The 15,846-nt window shown below is 37.7% G+C and overlaps 1 protein-coding gene across 2 annotated transcripts in view; it reads left to right on the plus strand.

The window, feature by feature from the left end:
• The window catches only part of PRIM2 (DNA primase subunit 2), a 132,664-nt gene that overhangs the window by 104,533 nt on the left and 12,285 nt on the right, over nucleotides 1–15,846 (plus strand). For both annotated transcript variants that reach the window (XM_076335444.1, XM_076335445.1), the window contains 2 exons: nucleotides 5,308–5,434; nucleotides 6,302–6,384. In XM_076335444.1, the coding sequence (XP_076191559.1) occupies nucleotides 5,308–5,434; nucleotides 6,302–6,384 (210 nt within the window). The remainder of the gene's footprint in view (nucleotides 1–5,307; nucleotides 5,435–6,301; nucleotides 6,385–15,846) is intronic.

Genomic DNA, 15,846 nt, shown 5'->3' on the forward strand with positions numbered 1-15,846 from the left:
TGTCATTGGCAGATGGAGAAGCATTTATTTGTGCTCCTAAATGAGAACAATGCTTTGGAAAATATAATCTCAACTTGAGGTTATTTTAAGAGTGAGCTGGGGGGGGAGGGGGGGAAGTTGCTTGGAGAAAGATATGCCAACTAAGCGGTGTCAACAGTAATGATTTGAGTGACTGCCTAGGAAGTGGATGAAAAAGTGAACCAATTATTTCAGAAGATACACAAGTTTGTGCAATACATTTATGAATTTGAAGCTGTTATCCATACAGGCTCAACAATTTTAGGCAGGAAATTACCCAATGACTATTTAAAAAAAGGTGTTAAACCATTACTACTTTGAATTTTGCAGAGTTGGAACTAATCTGGTGGTCAGCCAAGAGGCTAGACAAAATTACTGCAGTCATTTGGCTTAGTTGTTAGACTTTAAAATCTCCCAGTACTGTAAGGCATAGATGCATTAAAAACTTACACGAGTATATAAAAGTAGTTAAACTGTAACATGACAGTTTTGCAGAAGTATGAACCTGAGCACGCAGGGCTTAGAAGACCTGTCAGCAAATTATTTTCCATCCTAATATACATGCTGAATATCAGAATTGATAACAAAATTTATGGAGGACCTAGTTCTATTTCCAGATACTAATCTGCAAATATGACAAATAATATAAGGGAAGTAACTCTCAGTGATGACATGATACTTACTCTGCAGTGGCTGGAATGCTTTGGTTGATGAAAGCTTTTCTTCAAAGGAGAGCATATACCTGCCAAATGGTCCATTTGGTGTACATCCTTATTCCTTATCCAAAGATCTTGTGTGCATCTATGTGATTAGAATTTATTGAAAATAGCATTTCCTTAAATTCCTATCTGGAACATAGTAATCTGGTATTAGGCTATACCGGTTGCAAATTTACAGCTTATATATGTTTTTTTAATACCTTTTATTTATACCTTACTTATACCTTAATTTATAACTTGTATGTCTTCTAGTGAAGGCTGTCTAATACAGTATGTGTGTCTCAACTAACAGTTATAAGGCAAATTAATCTGCATTAGTCTCATACTCATGTGAATATACCACATAAAAGCAAAAGTTACTTGCTTCAGTACACTCGTCTGTACCCAGTGAATTGTCCTGCAGCCTCCTTGATTCTGGCCTTGGACTGCTGGTTTAGTCCCACTAATCAGTGCTAAAAGCTTAGCTTCTTGTAGGGAGAAGTCATCTAAGAAAGCCTCAGTGTCACCTGTTCCGGGATACCCAGGTTCATCATTAGTACATTCAGTACCATATACAGGGCACCTCGGTTCATTACAACAAATACTGATGCATAAAACCTCAAAACCACCCACTTGTCATCAGGAGCGCACTTCAGACCAGGCATCACGTGCGTCCCACAGCCATGCCTGGGGGAAAGAGAAGTCCTCAAAAAACTTTATATCTTCAAGGATCAAGTTAAAGCTCAGACAGCTGACTTGCAGTCTTCTAAAACAAAAATTCACACTGCTGCTAATCCCAAAATTCGCACATTCCAACATCAAAGTGACAAATTTTGATACAGATGTTGTTAAAGGGTTGTCTTTGCCCCAGCTTCTTGGCTTCAGTGTGAACTAGTTCATTGCTTAAACGAGACGTATTTCTTGATCCCTTTCTCCCTCACCAAAGCCATGGCCCATCCACCCAGCACATAAATTACAAATGCCTTGCAGATTTTGGAAAGCTCAGAGAGCTAGAGGCGAAATAACTGAGAGTTGAGATGTGGGCCATACAGTTAAAAAGTTGCAGAGAATCCCTGCACTCAAGCGTTACCAGCAGTAGGTGATCTAGTACATGTAGATACTCAATAGTATAATGATGTTGCTTTAATGTTGCTGTTTTATTGTAACTTTGGCAGTAAATTTCCATTGATATTTAGCACAGACTATGGTGGGACGTATATGGATACCCAGTTTTTCTATGATAATAGAATCCTTTTTTGCCTTTGTATTCTTTTCTTTCGTCTCAATGGAAACTGTCACAAAGAGTACAAGGGAAATGTGCACACTCCTGCAACATCATTATTGTTGAGCAAGTTCATATCAGGCTTCAGCAAAACCCTCAAAAGTTCTTATAGAGCCATCACCAAAAAGGTGATTTTTCAAATCACTTAATTCGAGTTTTGACTTTGTACAGTTTTTTGCCGTAATGACCTTATAGTAGATTGCAGTTAGAATATACTGTAATAGTAGTTTTACAGGTTTTTAAACTGTTTTTCTGAAATAGTTCAAAATGAAGCAATTTATAAGCAGTTAGAATAACCCTGCGAACACCTACATGCATGATGTGTGCTGCACATAATTTGTTTATTTTGTTCAAGGAACTGTGGAAATCCTACCACTTCAATTTTGGGCATTAGAATAAATAGAAAGGGACAGTTCCCTACCTCTGCCGCCTTGTTTTTGCATATTTCAAACGTGTAATTATACCTTGGTGCTTTTGCTGGCAAAAGGGATTGCTGCTGAGGGGGATTTTTCTTTGTGTACATCCTAGAGTAATGGTATTAGGAAAGAGGAAGTCTGATCATTGAGTTCCTCCCCCAATGCACAGAGAGGGCTGTTCCGCAGGATGTGTTTTCTGAAATGAAATGCCACAATTCATGGTTTCTTCCCACTGAGGATGACCACGCAGCCTGTTGGATATTGGCCCTGCTAAAATCCTTTTTCCTTAATCAGTGATAAGAACCGCTGAATCACAAGGATGAGAGAGCTCTTAGTGAAGCACGTAACTGCACGTGTGCTAACTTGCACCACATAGCTGTGTTACTCTTCTCTGCCATCTGCCACTGCGAAAACTCTAAGATCGAAACAGGGTTACAAGAAAGCAATGAGAAAATAGCCAACCTGTTCCAAGGCTGTGTTGTGTTATTATGTAGCTGTTGTTTCTATTTACTGCCAGAGCTGCTTCTCAGCATAAAATAATGAGTTAGGTAGTAAAAGTAATTTCTGTGGGCATTAAGGCAAGTGATGTGAAAAGTACAGCTCAAGATTTTAGTATACAGAACTGTTAAAGGGGGGTGCTAATTTTCTGGCAAACTAAGCAATACATCCTGAAGCATTCAAGATTCGCTTTTCCCTTACAAAAAGCTAACTTAATCTAATTTAACTGCTTGCTCAAATATCCTTTGTTAAGCAAATGAAATATGCTTTCATTCATCTTTTGCAAAGAAGGAGGAAAGGTTCCAGAGCTTCTGGATGGAAGAATAGGTGGCTACAGGATTACAGACTCCATTTTCAGTTTAACAGGTTTGCTCAGAGGTTGGGAATTAAAATACGCACATCTTTGTATTTGATGTTTGCTGTTTTTCAGGAGTAAATATACCATTTGCAGCTCCTACAGGAGCAGCAGCAGGACTCAGACAGCAGCTATTGCTTGCTCTGCTAAGGGGACGGTACCTGTTCCCCCGGCCCTTTCCAAGTACGTGCACACACCTATAGCAGATCCTTATATAGTCTTACTCTTCTTTCTAATGAAGAGTTGGTAAGCCCAACTCTGTTGCTAGCAGAAACAGTGTTCATCTACTATTCAACCAACCAGTTCTTCTCTCCTGGGCAAAAGGGTTGATTAGACAGGAGTATTCCTACGTGCTGGATCCTGCCCGTGGCTATGCTGGAAAACAGTGCTATGTCTTGTCTCTTTCTCTTTTCTCTCCCCCCCCCCCCCCCTTTTTTAATCCTTTAAAATAGAGTAAAGTCACTTTGTCAAATGCACAGTAAGGATTAATTAGTCAATGTTTGTTCAGAGCTTTGGATGTCTTAAGCCTTATTTGGAAGGAGTGCTGAATATTACTCTTCTTGATACATTGACTTGATTAGGACCAGCATCTTGATAGAGAGGTTTCTTTTTTTACCCTTCCAGAATCAGGTGCAATTTAGGATTTTATTCTCAAAAGTTGTGTATATTTTTATACATATTTGTTATGTATTTGCATATTATGTTATAGGTTTTCAATTGTTCATAATTTTCAAAAACATTAAGGTGTTTTATATGAAGAAAAATATACTTGTTTTTCTATTTTATTTTAGACATGTTTTAGCAGGTTGAGGTAGTTCATAGGTATATGAATATTCTGAATTACTATTTGGAAGTCCACAGGCCAAACAGGGAACTGCTTTTATCTGTAGAAATGAGAGTATCTTTGAAGTAGCAGAGCTACCAGTTGTATGCTTGAATGATTTTTCTCAGTATATTACATTGTCTTATATTAGATATCAGAGTAAAAAATTATTTTAAAGTTGTTTTTGAGAAGAAAACATAAATTCTTATGGGACTTGTTTATATTTAATTCAGACACAGAACTTAAGGTTAATGCTAAAATTTTTAATTGAGCAAGAGCACAATTGTTCTTTTATGTATTGTCATAGCTTTTTTGAGGAGAAGAGAGACTGAGGGTGTTTAATTCTCAATATGATGCTTCATTATTTTATCTCATTTGGGTTTTTTAGAACTAGAAGTATGGTATTTGAACAAATGTTCCATGAGGTCTTATAGTAGCTAATGCAACTTAACGGAATCTGTATGTTAAATTATCTGATTCTACTACAGATTTTATGTCACCTATTGCCACATATAAAATAACGTGAACTCATGTCAGAGTGTTCTCCACAGGACTTATGTAAAATGATATATTGATAGCGCTGTACTCAGCTGCCAAGATAAATGTTTGTTTACATCTATATTACTTTAGAAGATTTCATGTTATTGGAGGAGTTGGTAGTCTATTGGTAGACAAAAGAGATTTGCTAAAATCTTTCTCTTTTGTACAAGTGAAGTATGCTCCATTTTAGAATCTAATGAATTGAACTTCAGTGCTGAAACAAAGTATAGGTGAAACATTATACTTTGGGAGAACAAGAATGTGAACCTGAGTAAAGAAATCTGTATTTCTATTTTTTGCCCTCATAAAGCAATCAATTTATGGACATTTATGAAAGATTTTAAATTACTATGTTTTCTCCATTTACTAACATCGTGGGGTTCAAAATTTTGATCTTTAAGTCATCTTATCTTTAAAGCAATTACCACATCAGCTGAAGAGACCTTAAATCAATGCAGTTACACACTTCTCTTGTGATGTGTGTTTAAAACATGTATATGTGCATGTACAAGTCCATGTAATACAAAAATCAAAGCTAGCAGCAAGCAACTCAATTTTTGTTTTTCTCAGTTTGAATATGTTTGGAAGATTTATTTTGTTATCCAATATTTCTATTTGCAGAGCAGATAGAATCACTGACACAATATGTAAGAATTTATTCTTTTGTTTTTGTTTAGTTTGACAAGGGATATGCTTACAGCATTCGCCACAGCTATGGGAAAGAAGGGAGGAGAACCGATTATACCCCATACAGCTGCATGAAGATTATCATGTCCAATCCACCAAGTCAAGGGGATTATCACGGTGAGTTCCTTAAAAAAAAAAAAAAAAAAAAAAAAGTTTAAAACGAGCAGAAACCCTTGGCTAGAGAAGTTACTGCCTCCTGTAGTCTCTTAAATTATGTATTTAATTTCAAGGCCACAGTCGTCTTGCACTGTTCTCTTTAGATCACACTTGATAGCTTCTGGTTTTATATATATTGTGTCATGCAGTGCGAGGAGACTTTAAATGTACAGGTGCTTTAAAAAGTGACCAATTAGAGGTGTTTTGAGATATAAATTCAATCGTACAGAAGTTCTGAAGTTTGCTTGGGTACTTTAAAACCTCCTACCTCTGTGTGACTAAACATGGAAAACCTGCACCGGCTTCACCATTGTTATTCTAGTACTAAGTTGTTCGCTCAGTTGTGTCTCAAAACTAATTCTGGGACAAAAAACCCCCACTCTTACATAAGGTGGTGGAACTTTCTGAGGTATTTATAAAGTAATATTTTTACAAAGGACTATGCTTTAAAGACCAGTTGCCTCTCACTACTTGTCTTTTCCTATTTTTTTCACAGCTATTAAATGTGCCAGTGCTAGCATTGTTAGTAAGGAACTAACTAAAACTCTTTTCCTGTCAGTGAATGAGAATTGTGGCCTATTTATGTTGGGATATTTTATGTAACTCTTGAGCCTGTGGTGCCCTGATAACCATGCAGTGGAGTAATTATTTAAAAAAAAAGAAAAAAAAAAAAGAAAAAAGTAAGCAATTGTACACATGGGCAATTAACTTTCTTATTAATAAGCTGTTACACAATTAGGAACAGCTTAGCTGTTCTCTTGAGTCTGTACTGTGCTAATTCCTGTGTAAATAGCCTTGTTTGTTAGCTTGCTTGTTTTTTACTGTCAGGGTGTCCATTCCGCCACAGTGATCCTGAGCTATTGAAGCAGAAGCTGCAGTCATACAAGATCCCTCCCAGTGGAATAACTCAGGTAAGGCATATTTTGTTTGTCGCTTTCATTAATAAGGCAGTGCTTTTCAGTTTTACTTTCTATTTGTGTAGGAATGCTATGTGCAATTTGTCAGTATGTATTGTGAAATATCTCTTCTTATAAAAGGTTTAAACCAGAATCTTGGCTTTCTGGCTCCAGTGCTTCCACTGATGTGTTGATTATTGTCATCACCTTTTATTGTTTAATATTATGAGTTGGTTTATTACTATAGTGGTTTCTATATTACTATAGTGGTGTCACTATTACTATAGTGGTGTCCGAAACGAGGACAAGTGGATACAATGCAGAATTTTGTTTTACTTCATTTTATTGCACTGTGATAAAAAAGTTTAAATGAATCTGGCAATATTTTAGAATTTTTTTTTTTTTCTTGCAGTGACTTGTGGAAGACTACTGTGCAGTCGGTAGACATAAGTAATTGTTTTCTGTAATAAACTTCTAAAAACCAAACATTCTTAATCATCCATTGCACTAACTTCCCCTAAAAAACAAAAGGACGTGAAATGCCTAGTGAAATTAAGCAGAGATTTTTAGCAGCTTTTTAAAAGGTAACATTAAATTGAAAATCTATCTTGTATAGCAAGGACAATACAGAAATACATGTATACTGAAGGACTGTGACTCCCATTGCTTGCTCTAGCAAGAGGTTAAGGCTACAAAAGGATGTCATCATCTTCATTGGAGGAAGACATACAGGTTAGACTTAAGCTGAGACAGTTCAGCAAAGAGTTGTGTATATTAACTGCCTGAAACCTGCTTTAGGTCCATAGGAAAAACCTGCTTTAAGTTTTCGTCTTTAGTTCATGTGGAGTGTCGCCATTGCTTGTCAGGCATCAACAGAGTGTTGAACTAGATAGAAAAGAATGTGAAAGTTCCACTTAAAGTAGTCTCCCTTAATTAAGATACAAATTAAAAGAGAATAGTTTTAAAGTGTTTATTGTTCACTCATAGTAATTCTTGACAAATTCTTGAAATACCCAGAAACATTCCTAGGAATGTTTTTTTCTTTTGTTTTTTCTTCTTTTCTCCTGGTTCATATAAATAAGCATTTGACTGTCTTCCATATATCTGATGGGCACCAGAGATACTTTCCTTTGGCTTTTTTCCTTTTTATATGCATCAAAAATTGATGCTGCTCTGAGATTTTTATCATGCTAATCATTGGAAAGATTGACGAGGATTTACTCTTCTAGCTGCCTTGCTATGTGTGGGTAGGATTTAGTAGAGGTTATTTCCTCAGTGAATTTGCACAGTGGGGCAGTATCTTTATATTTAACATAGTTCCTTACTTGATGTGAATTGGGTTTTAGTTTTTTTTTTTTTTTGTGTGCGTGTGTTTTTGTTCTTTTTTCCCGGGTAAAGTAGGATTGGGATTCACTAGGAGTCTTAAAAAGTGACTAAGAAAAACTGTCTCCATCAGTGTCTGCTTTACCTGGAAACGGACACTGTGCTGTCCATGTATTTTGTGATGTCTAAGCGCAGTCATAGGTACAGGGCTCTGCAGTGGCCACTCCTAGTGTTAAACCAAAACAAACCCAAAATACAACACCCTCCACCCGAAAACTACTAATAATTAAAAAGAATAAAAAAGAAGTTGGCTGTGGCTGGGTTTTCAGAACTTGATCTTTTACAGCAGACAGTCTTTGAGATATTCAGGGGGAGGAGGAAGAGGATTGGTTCACATCTGTCTCCAAGATCTCGAACACATTTTATTGCTACAACTCCTCGTTACATTTGCATGGTCCACTAACGTTTGCATGACTAATAACAGTTCAGGATCCTTCAGTCCAGACCATGTCTTTTTAGAGTCTTCTCTGATGCTGGTGATAGTTGCTGAGTATCAGAAGTGTTGGTTTTCCTTTAGCTCAGTGAATGGTTATTAGGGGTGGATGGTTTGTCAATCTTTCGAAGCCTCTGATGTATTTGCTTTTCCAGTATCTGGGCCTCAAGATTGACATTCGCTCAAACCGTACCCTTTGAGTCTGTTAGACCTCCTGTTAACTCCAGATCAAATGAGAGCTTCCTTACAACCTGACAGATTCCTATTGTTAATGAATGATTCAGAGCTTGACCTTTCAGCTATGTATTTTAATAAATGGTATGTCTTTCCTGGGGCCTAGGGCCTCTTACACTTGCTTCTTGCTTTGTTCCAAAATTCTTTTTCTGTCTTCAAATTTGACTTCATTTAGTGTCTTCTCTTGCTCTATATGCTCTAGACAAGCAGGTTGTCACAAAGTGAAAAATTCCCTTCTGTGTTGTCAAAACCAGATCAATGTATGTACCTAAATGCTTTTTCAGTTCTCTCTGCCTGGTTTATGGTAGAGATAAATGTGTTGTTCTGGACTGAGGGGACACTCAAGTGGCCATGTGCACAGGATGGCAAACTCAAAAAGGAGCAGGCATTTTACATCAGTTTTCCAGGACTCTGAGCTGTCTGCAATGAGTGGAAGTCTCACATCCACTTAACGAAAGACAGTGTACAAAGTAGTTGAATCATCAGCAAATGTATGTCATGGTGTCACAGGTGAGACAGTAAATGACAGCCTGTAGTGGATCTGGATACTGGTTTGGTTTTGCGTTTTTTTTTGTTGTTATTTGTTTTTTTAAGAATCAAGGAGATTAGAACTATACCCCTGCTTGATTGTCTCACAACAGTCTCACACTTGCTCCCCACTCTGGTGGTGTGTTTACTGAGGTCTCAACTTTCCTTCCCAGCAAGGGAATCACTGCTGGTCTGGGAGGGCAGGGCAGGGCAGAAAGTCATGTCAATACCTGCTTTGCAGCTGCTTGCTGCAAATGCCTGTAACAGTCTCAGGCATTACAGGCTGTGGTCCCAGGGCATTCCCCAGCATTCATCTCCATGCATCTCTGATCTCCAGGATCATCCTCAACTTCCCAGGATCTTCACCCTCATCTTTCCGGGCTCCCAAGCCCCTATTTTTCTTCATCTAAATAGTCTATCTGCAAAAGCTGTGGCCAGGTTCCTAACTGGTAGTTCTGCGTCATGTCTCTTTATTAATGGGAAGATCAGAACAAGTCACTTTTGTTTAGTCCAAATGTTATAAAAATTTACAACCAGCCCATACCAGTTGCAGCTAGCTAGCAGGTGCATGCTTGACGGTTTGAAAATTCAGTTTTGGATGCTTTGCAAGCCTCTATATGAAATCTGTGCAAAAGTAACTTGAACAACTGTTGTTTGCTCAACTGTTTCCCAGCTTGCTTCTTGATGGATGACACTGAGGGAGTTATGAGACTCCTTGCAGTGGTAACAGGTGTCAGATCATGTGAACAGTAGACTTTTGCTTTCCAGGTTAGTTGTGATGCATGCTTCTCTGCGACTAAGGAGTTGCTTTAAGGAATTCAAATGAAAGCTCAAGACTTGCAGTTCATGTTCAGTGCAAATTACAGCATTCTGGAAATCACATTGAAAGGTAATACACCAGACCTTCCGTTCCTGAATCAATTCATCCTTTCAGCCCTCCCTGCTTACAGCAGATACTGTATCACTACCAAGTTCTGTATCAGCAAAATAAAATACTACAAGATCTGTGAAACTAATGCACTGAGCAGTGAAACCAAACATATATACAAATACATAGACTTAAATATTTAATGTATTGCAAGCAGTGTGGAATGGTATCTTAGAAGTCACCTTTTATGAATGGGGCACTCCAAAATTGAACTGTCCATCTTGGAATCTAACAAGAAGTGCTAGTATTTCTGTTTCTAGGATGGACAGGTTGTGGGACTGCTGTCAGCTTCCCTAATTGGGAAAGCTGTTCTGTGCTTTTCCTCTGATATTTCTCTTCAGCAAGAATGCTCCCGCTGCACAAAAAAAAATCCAAGACAATTTGGTATCAGGCTACTTCAATGTGGAATCCCAGGATTCGATCGCTATGCCGAGACCTTCTAATTCTAGAATCTGGTCAAGTTTGCTGTCCAAATCCCAGTCCTGTTTGAACTACTTCATGTTTGACTACAAAAAATAGAGTATTCCTTCTCATTTCTTAAGAGGGTGTCTTTGATTAACATCAGGAAACATTCTTCTGAGTATAACTTGTGGACTGGGGTACCACTTTTTTACTTGGTGTATGTCAAGGTCCTCCTAATAGGTGATTTTTACCTATAATTCATAATAATTTACTGGACTTGAGAAGATACGACTTTCTGAACTGACTCAGACAACAACTGGCTACATAGAAATCCTTCACCTTCAGACATACGTGTTTGTTTTTATTGTTTTTTACCAAAGGTTTAGCTATGGTATTTCCTCTGTGAGAACCCAGTCTCCCAGCAGCATGTCAACTTAGCCGTTCATTATTTTTTTTAACTAGTGGGCACTTGCTTCCTTTTTTGCCTTTCTAGGAATATGACCTTCAGCTGAGAGTACTTGCGACAGTACTTTTTTTTATTCGCCAATTATATCCATTTTGAGATAATATTAATTCTTAAAATGAACTGTAGGTTTTTGCTTATAGTGATGTCTAAATTTTAGGAGATTAATCTTTGTTTTATTTAGTAATATATTTTTCACCTAAACTAAATGTTTTCAGGGCTACAGATTACTTACATGCTACAAGCATAAGGCATCCTTCTTTTCAAGAATGTGCCAATATCTATACCCAGGAGACCTCTTGAGTGGATGGTTTCTGACCTAAAATTTTTCCTATGTTTATCTGACAATGTGCGAATCTGTTATGTAGCCATTGTCATGGAAAAAAATGAGATTTTTAAGACACCTTCATGCTAGGTCTGAAGGAGCATATCTGTGCTCAAGGTCATGAGGTCTTCAGAGCTCACACCTACAGTTCTGTTCACGTGCTCACCAAGTGTTTTGTTCTTGTTGAAACTTCTGTACAGTCCCGTAGTTTTTGTTGAACTAGATACTCCAGGGCACTATTCTGAGCAAATGGTATTTGTGAGAGGAGTACATCATGCTTCTTTCTTCAGATGACCAGTAATAAATGTTTCTCTCCTAAGCTAAGAAGTTCACTTTAAGGGGTTGGAAGGTCAAGAATTTCTGTTCCCTGCTGAGATTAAATTCTCATTCTGAAGCAGAGGTTGACTGGAAACTCATCAGGCCTTCCAGAAGCATCAGGATGTTGATGCTGTCCTGGCCAGAGGGGCTGGAGAAGCCATGGCAGCTCAGGCCATGCACAAAGGATTTTACATTGGTGGCTACTTTGTACCCAAAATGAAACAGAGTTGGTGTCTTAACCTTAATTTGTGCAAGTGTGAATACAGATATTCAAGTCTGAGTTTGATGGAGACTTAGCACATGTCTTTATCAGCAGTGCCTGGAGGCTTGCATTTCTTGTTTGGGGGACTCATTTTTGATAGCTGTCTGTTGAACACTTATTATCTCCAGTTCATACGCAGTGATCTGGATCAGAACTGTTACTGTTTGAGGGTGTTTCCTTTCCATTTGTTCACAACACTTTTTAATATTCATCAAGGTGATGACAAACTGATCTTGAGGACTTCTTTTTTTGCTGATGAGAGTCCCAGGGGTTGTCGTAGGACAATGCTCTTTCGATGTTTTACGTGTTTCTCTTCAGTGATCTTTGTGCTGTCTATCAGCACAAACCCCATGGCTTATTCCTGAATATATTGTGTGCATCAAGGGAATACAGACTCCTGAGTGGTGGTGGTTTATCTTCCGTGAGGTTAGTTCACAGTGCTTTAGACCGTCGGAAGATTTGGATTTGTAGTACATCAGCAACCATGTAAGTCATTCTTTTTCCTAGTTCTCCCATAACTTTCACGGCTTACCTCAGGAGGTCCTTGAATCATGAAATCCAGGCCACTGTCTTAGTTGATTTCAAGTTGATTTGCAATTGCTTTAGGTGGGTTTGGTTGTTTCAGGAAAAAATTGCAAGCAGCAACCCATTTGTTTGGATGCGTATCCCTTGCTGTGTTTGGTATTTATGCCATCTGTTTCTATGGGTTCTTTCGAAATCACCTGTGCTCCACCTTGATTTCAGTTCTGTTTCCAGGGCTTTCCCTGTCTGTCTATTCAGAACCTGAGACCTTTGTCTGTTCCTGCAATTTATTGTTAGTACTTTGATCAAGTGCTTCAGTTGTCCTTGGGGCTCTCTGTTTTCCAGTGTAGGCGGTAATTAGTTCTCTGTGGTAAACTGCATTCTTCTCTGGTCAAGGGTTTGGTTGTTTTTCAACAGCAAGAGAGTATACTTCAATCTGACACTGTCAGAATACATCTGTTAATGTTATTTTCAATCTTTTTCAGTGTTTTTATCTTGCTTATTTTGGGATGTTTCTTGGATTTGAAGAATGTGCAGCTTTTCTTTAGCTTCTCAAGTACTGGCCTTCTCTGCTCAAAATTTTTAATTTGTCAGACCTGTCCATTTTTATGTGAATGATGCATAGTTTTCCAAACGATTATTTTGGATTTAGCTACATAGTCATTAATTGGTCCCCCACTGGGATTTTAATTTGTTGTTTTAGAGTACTCACGTGTCTTCCCTTCAAGCCCATGAACAAGTCCCTTTCTTGTTTATTAAGCTTGTTCCTCATGGCTATTACATGAGCCAGAATGTGGGCTAGTGTCCAGCCCATATGGTTGTGGTTTTACCCAAGATGGTTGGTTTTCCAGTGCTGTTCTCAGTCTTCTGTTTCTAGGACTGTCCTTCATATTCTTGAGATAAGGAGTACGCCTTTTCCTTTTAGGTTCATAAGACCAGGAAGTTCCTGAGTTTTTTTTCATACAGATAAAGCATTTGGCTGGTCTGTGGTGGAAACAAACTGCATCCTCACAGTGCTTTTCCAAAGGTGTCTCTGTGCACGGGCTAGGTGTGAAAAAGGAAAGCTGGACCTTGGGGTGATGGTGCAGAGCAAAGACTGCCTCACGTGACTTCAGTAATCACTCTGAGCATTGGACTGCTTTCATTGCAGTCATTTTGTAGTACAGTCAGTAATGAAAAAAGTGATCAAAACATTTGAATATGTGAATCTGCTTGCTGTGAAGATCCAGCCTGCTATCCCAGTCCAGATTTTCTGAGGCTATATCTTGTCTGAGATTGTATCTGCTGGAGTCATCTTCCCAAGGTAATATAGCAGATGACTTCCAGGTCTTGCCTAGTTATTATATAGACTGAAGCAGAAAGAATTAATCCTGATGTTTATTCCAAGAACTGAATTATTTAACTTGTATTTGTTTCACATTTTCCTTAGTTTAGGCTATTTCTTTATTTGTGATAGAAGCTTTTTTTGTTTGTTTTAAAAATGCTTCTTGGAGAAGTAATATGGTTAGCTTAGCATCTAATGTGTGAATGTGTGATTGTATAGCATTTGAATTTATAGTATATTTCGGATCACATTTCAGTCTTTAGTATGCTGCTAATCAGGGTAAAATCTTTGAAACCAGGTTTGACAATAGCTAATCAATTTGAAGAATATAAAGATTAAAGCATATGTTAAGATAAATACATCTGTTGTGGTGCTGTACTAAATGCACTGTAATGTGTTGCCTACATATCTCAAATAGAAAAATAGATATGATAGGCTTTGAATTAGAGTTATTTCAAAATATCTATTGTTTGTTTCTGAAAAGCTTTCTTGCACAAATTACCTTTTTCCCAATTCACTTCTATCACAATAGCAAAAGCAAAAGGTAGTAAAAATTTCTGGTTCTACAATCAGGAGAAATAAAGGGTCTAGACTCATCCTTTTTGCTTTTGCTCCAATTACTCATTTTTCTTTAGGGAAAAATCGTTATGTAAATGAACAGTAGATAACTTCAGAAGAAAGAACGTTCTTTCTAGTACAATTGTTCTCTTTAAATTAAAAAACTGCTTTTTTCCATAATTGGATTAAATTAAAGGTTTTGATTGAGTCATTGAACTTTGGCCAATGTTCTCTAACAAATTTAGTGTTTGGGGGGATTGGAGAGTCTTCACAGAGATGGAAATAAATAAGCCAATCTGTGCCTAGGCCTCTGATAATGGCTATATGTTTCCATGAATGACAAAAAAGAAACAAAACACCAAGCAAAAAACTCCAAAACCAGCAAAAAAAAAAAAAAGCTAAAAAAACCACTACAGTGAAAAAAACCCAAGCCCACGCTCTCCCTTCTGATGATCTAATATTAGAAAAGTTTTAGATCATTGCTGGCTGTAAAAATATATTCCCTTGCAGCTAAAGAATTTTGCCCTAACATCAGTCATCTTCACGGTAGTGCTTTTGTAAGTCCTGACTAAATAAGAGCAAGTACTGTTTAAGTAAGATCTTTTATTAAGTCAGTATTTATTGTGGAAATATATAAAATGGAAACAAAAATACAAGAACAATTGGTATTCATGGTATAGACAAACGTTATGTGATACCCATTTTATTATTGCAGTGAAATTTGGTACATCAAAGTTCCTTAAAATTTCTTTCAGCAATTCCAATTTTAAGTCTTGTCTTTTTTGACTTGTGGCTATAATAAAATATTTAATTGATGAAGATATCATCTGGCACTTCATATTTATTAATTTACCTTTTTTCATCAAATTCACATTTTTACTTGGAACACAGATTTTGTGAGCTTTTACTGGGGAAAGAATCCAACCACAAATTAACTAGTTAAAACTCAAATCGTAAAACAGGATACCCTTAAACATTTTCTGCCAAGAATTTTTTAGAAGCATTAGACCTTGAATCCAGAAATTGTACATCATTCAGATTTCTCAACTGGTGGCTAAGACCCCTTGTTCACTGTCCAAAATATCTCAGATAGTTATTGTCTTTACTACATCAAAACCTGTAAATGCTTTAGAATTATTAAATCTTTCAAAGTGGACAGTGTAAAAGTCTCAAAAGTAAGATTGTTCAAGGAAACTTGATAGTGAAAATAAATTTTGTGGCACTCTGGTGTAGATTTGTGTGCTGAAAGTTTCCACGTATTTTCTATAGATGGGGAACATTTATCCATAGGAGACAGCATTCAGCCTTTCTATTATTTCGAGAATAATAGTTGTGTGTTAGGTGTATGTCTTCCCCATTTTATCTGAGATTATACTTTCTTTGACTTAGAAGGGCAACGAGGCTGGTGAGGGGTCTGGAGAACAAGTCTTATGAGGAGCGGCTGAGGGAACTGGGACTGTTCAGCCTGGAGAAAAGGAGGCTGAGGGGAGACCTCATCGCTCTCTACAACTACCTGAAAGGAGGTTGTAGCGAGGTGGGTGTTGGTCTTTTCTCCGAAGTAACAAGCGATAGGACGAGAGGAAATGGCCTCAAGTTGCGGCAGGGGAGGTTTAGATTGGATGTAAGGAAAAATTTCTTTACTGAAAGAGTGGTGAAACATTGGACCAGGCTGCCCAGGGAAGTGGTGGAGTCCCCATCCCTGGAGGTTTTTAAAAGACGTGTAGATGAGGCGCTTAGGGACATGGTTTAGTGGGCCTGGTGGTGTTGGGTTGACGGTTGGACTCGATGATCTTAGAG

Source organism: Aptenodytes patagonicus, chromosome 3 (genome assembly GCF_965638725.1).
Source record: "Aptenodytes patagonicus chromosome 3, bAptPat1.pri.cur, whole genome shotgun sequence".
Classification (NCBI taxonomy): domain Eukaryota; kingdom Metazoa; phylum Chordata; class Aves; order Sphenisciformes; family Spheniscidae; genus Aptenodytes; species Aptenodytes patagonicus.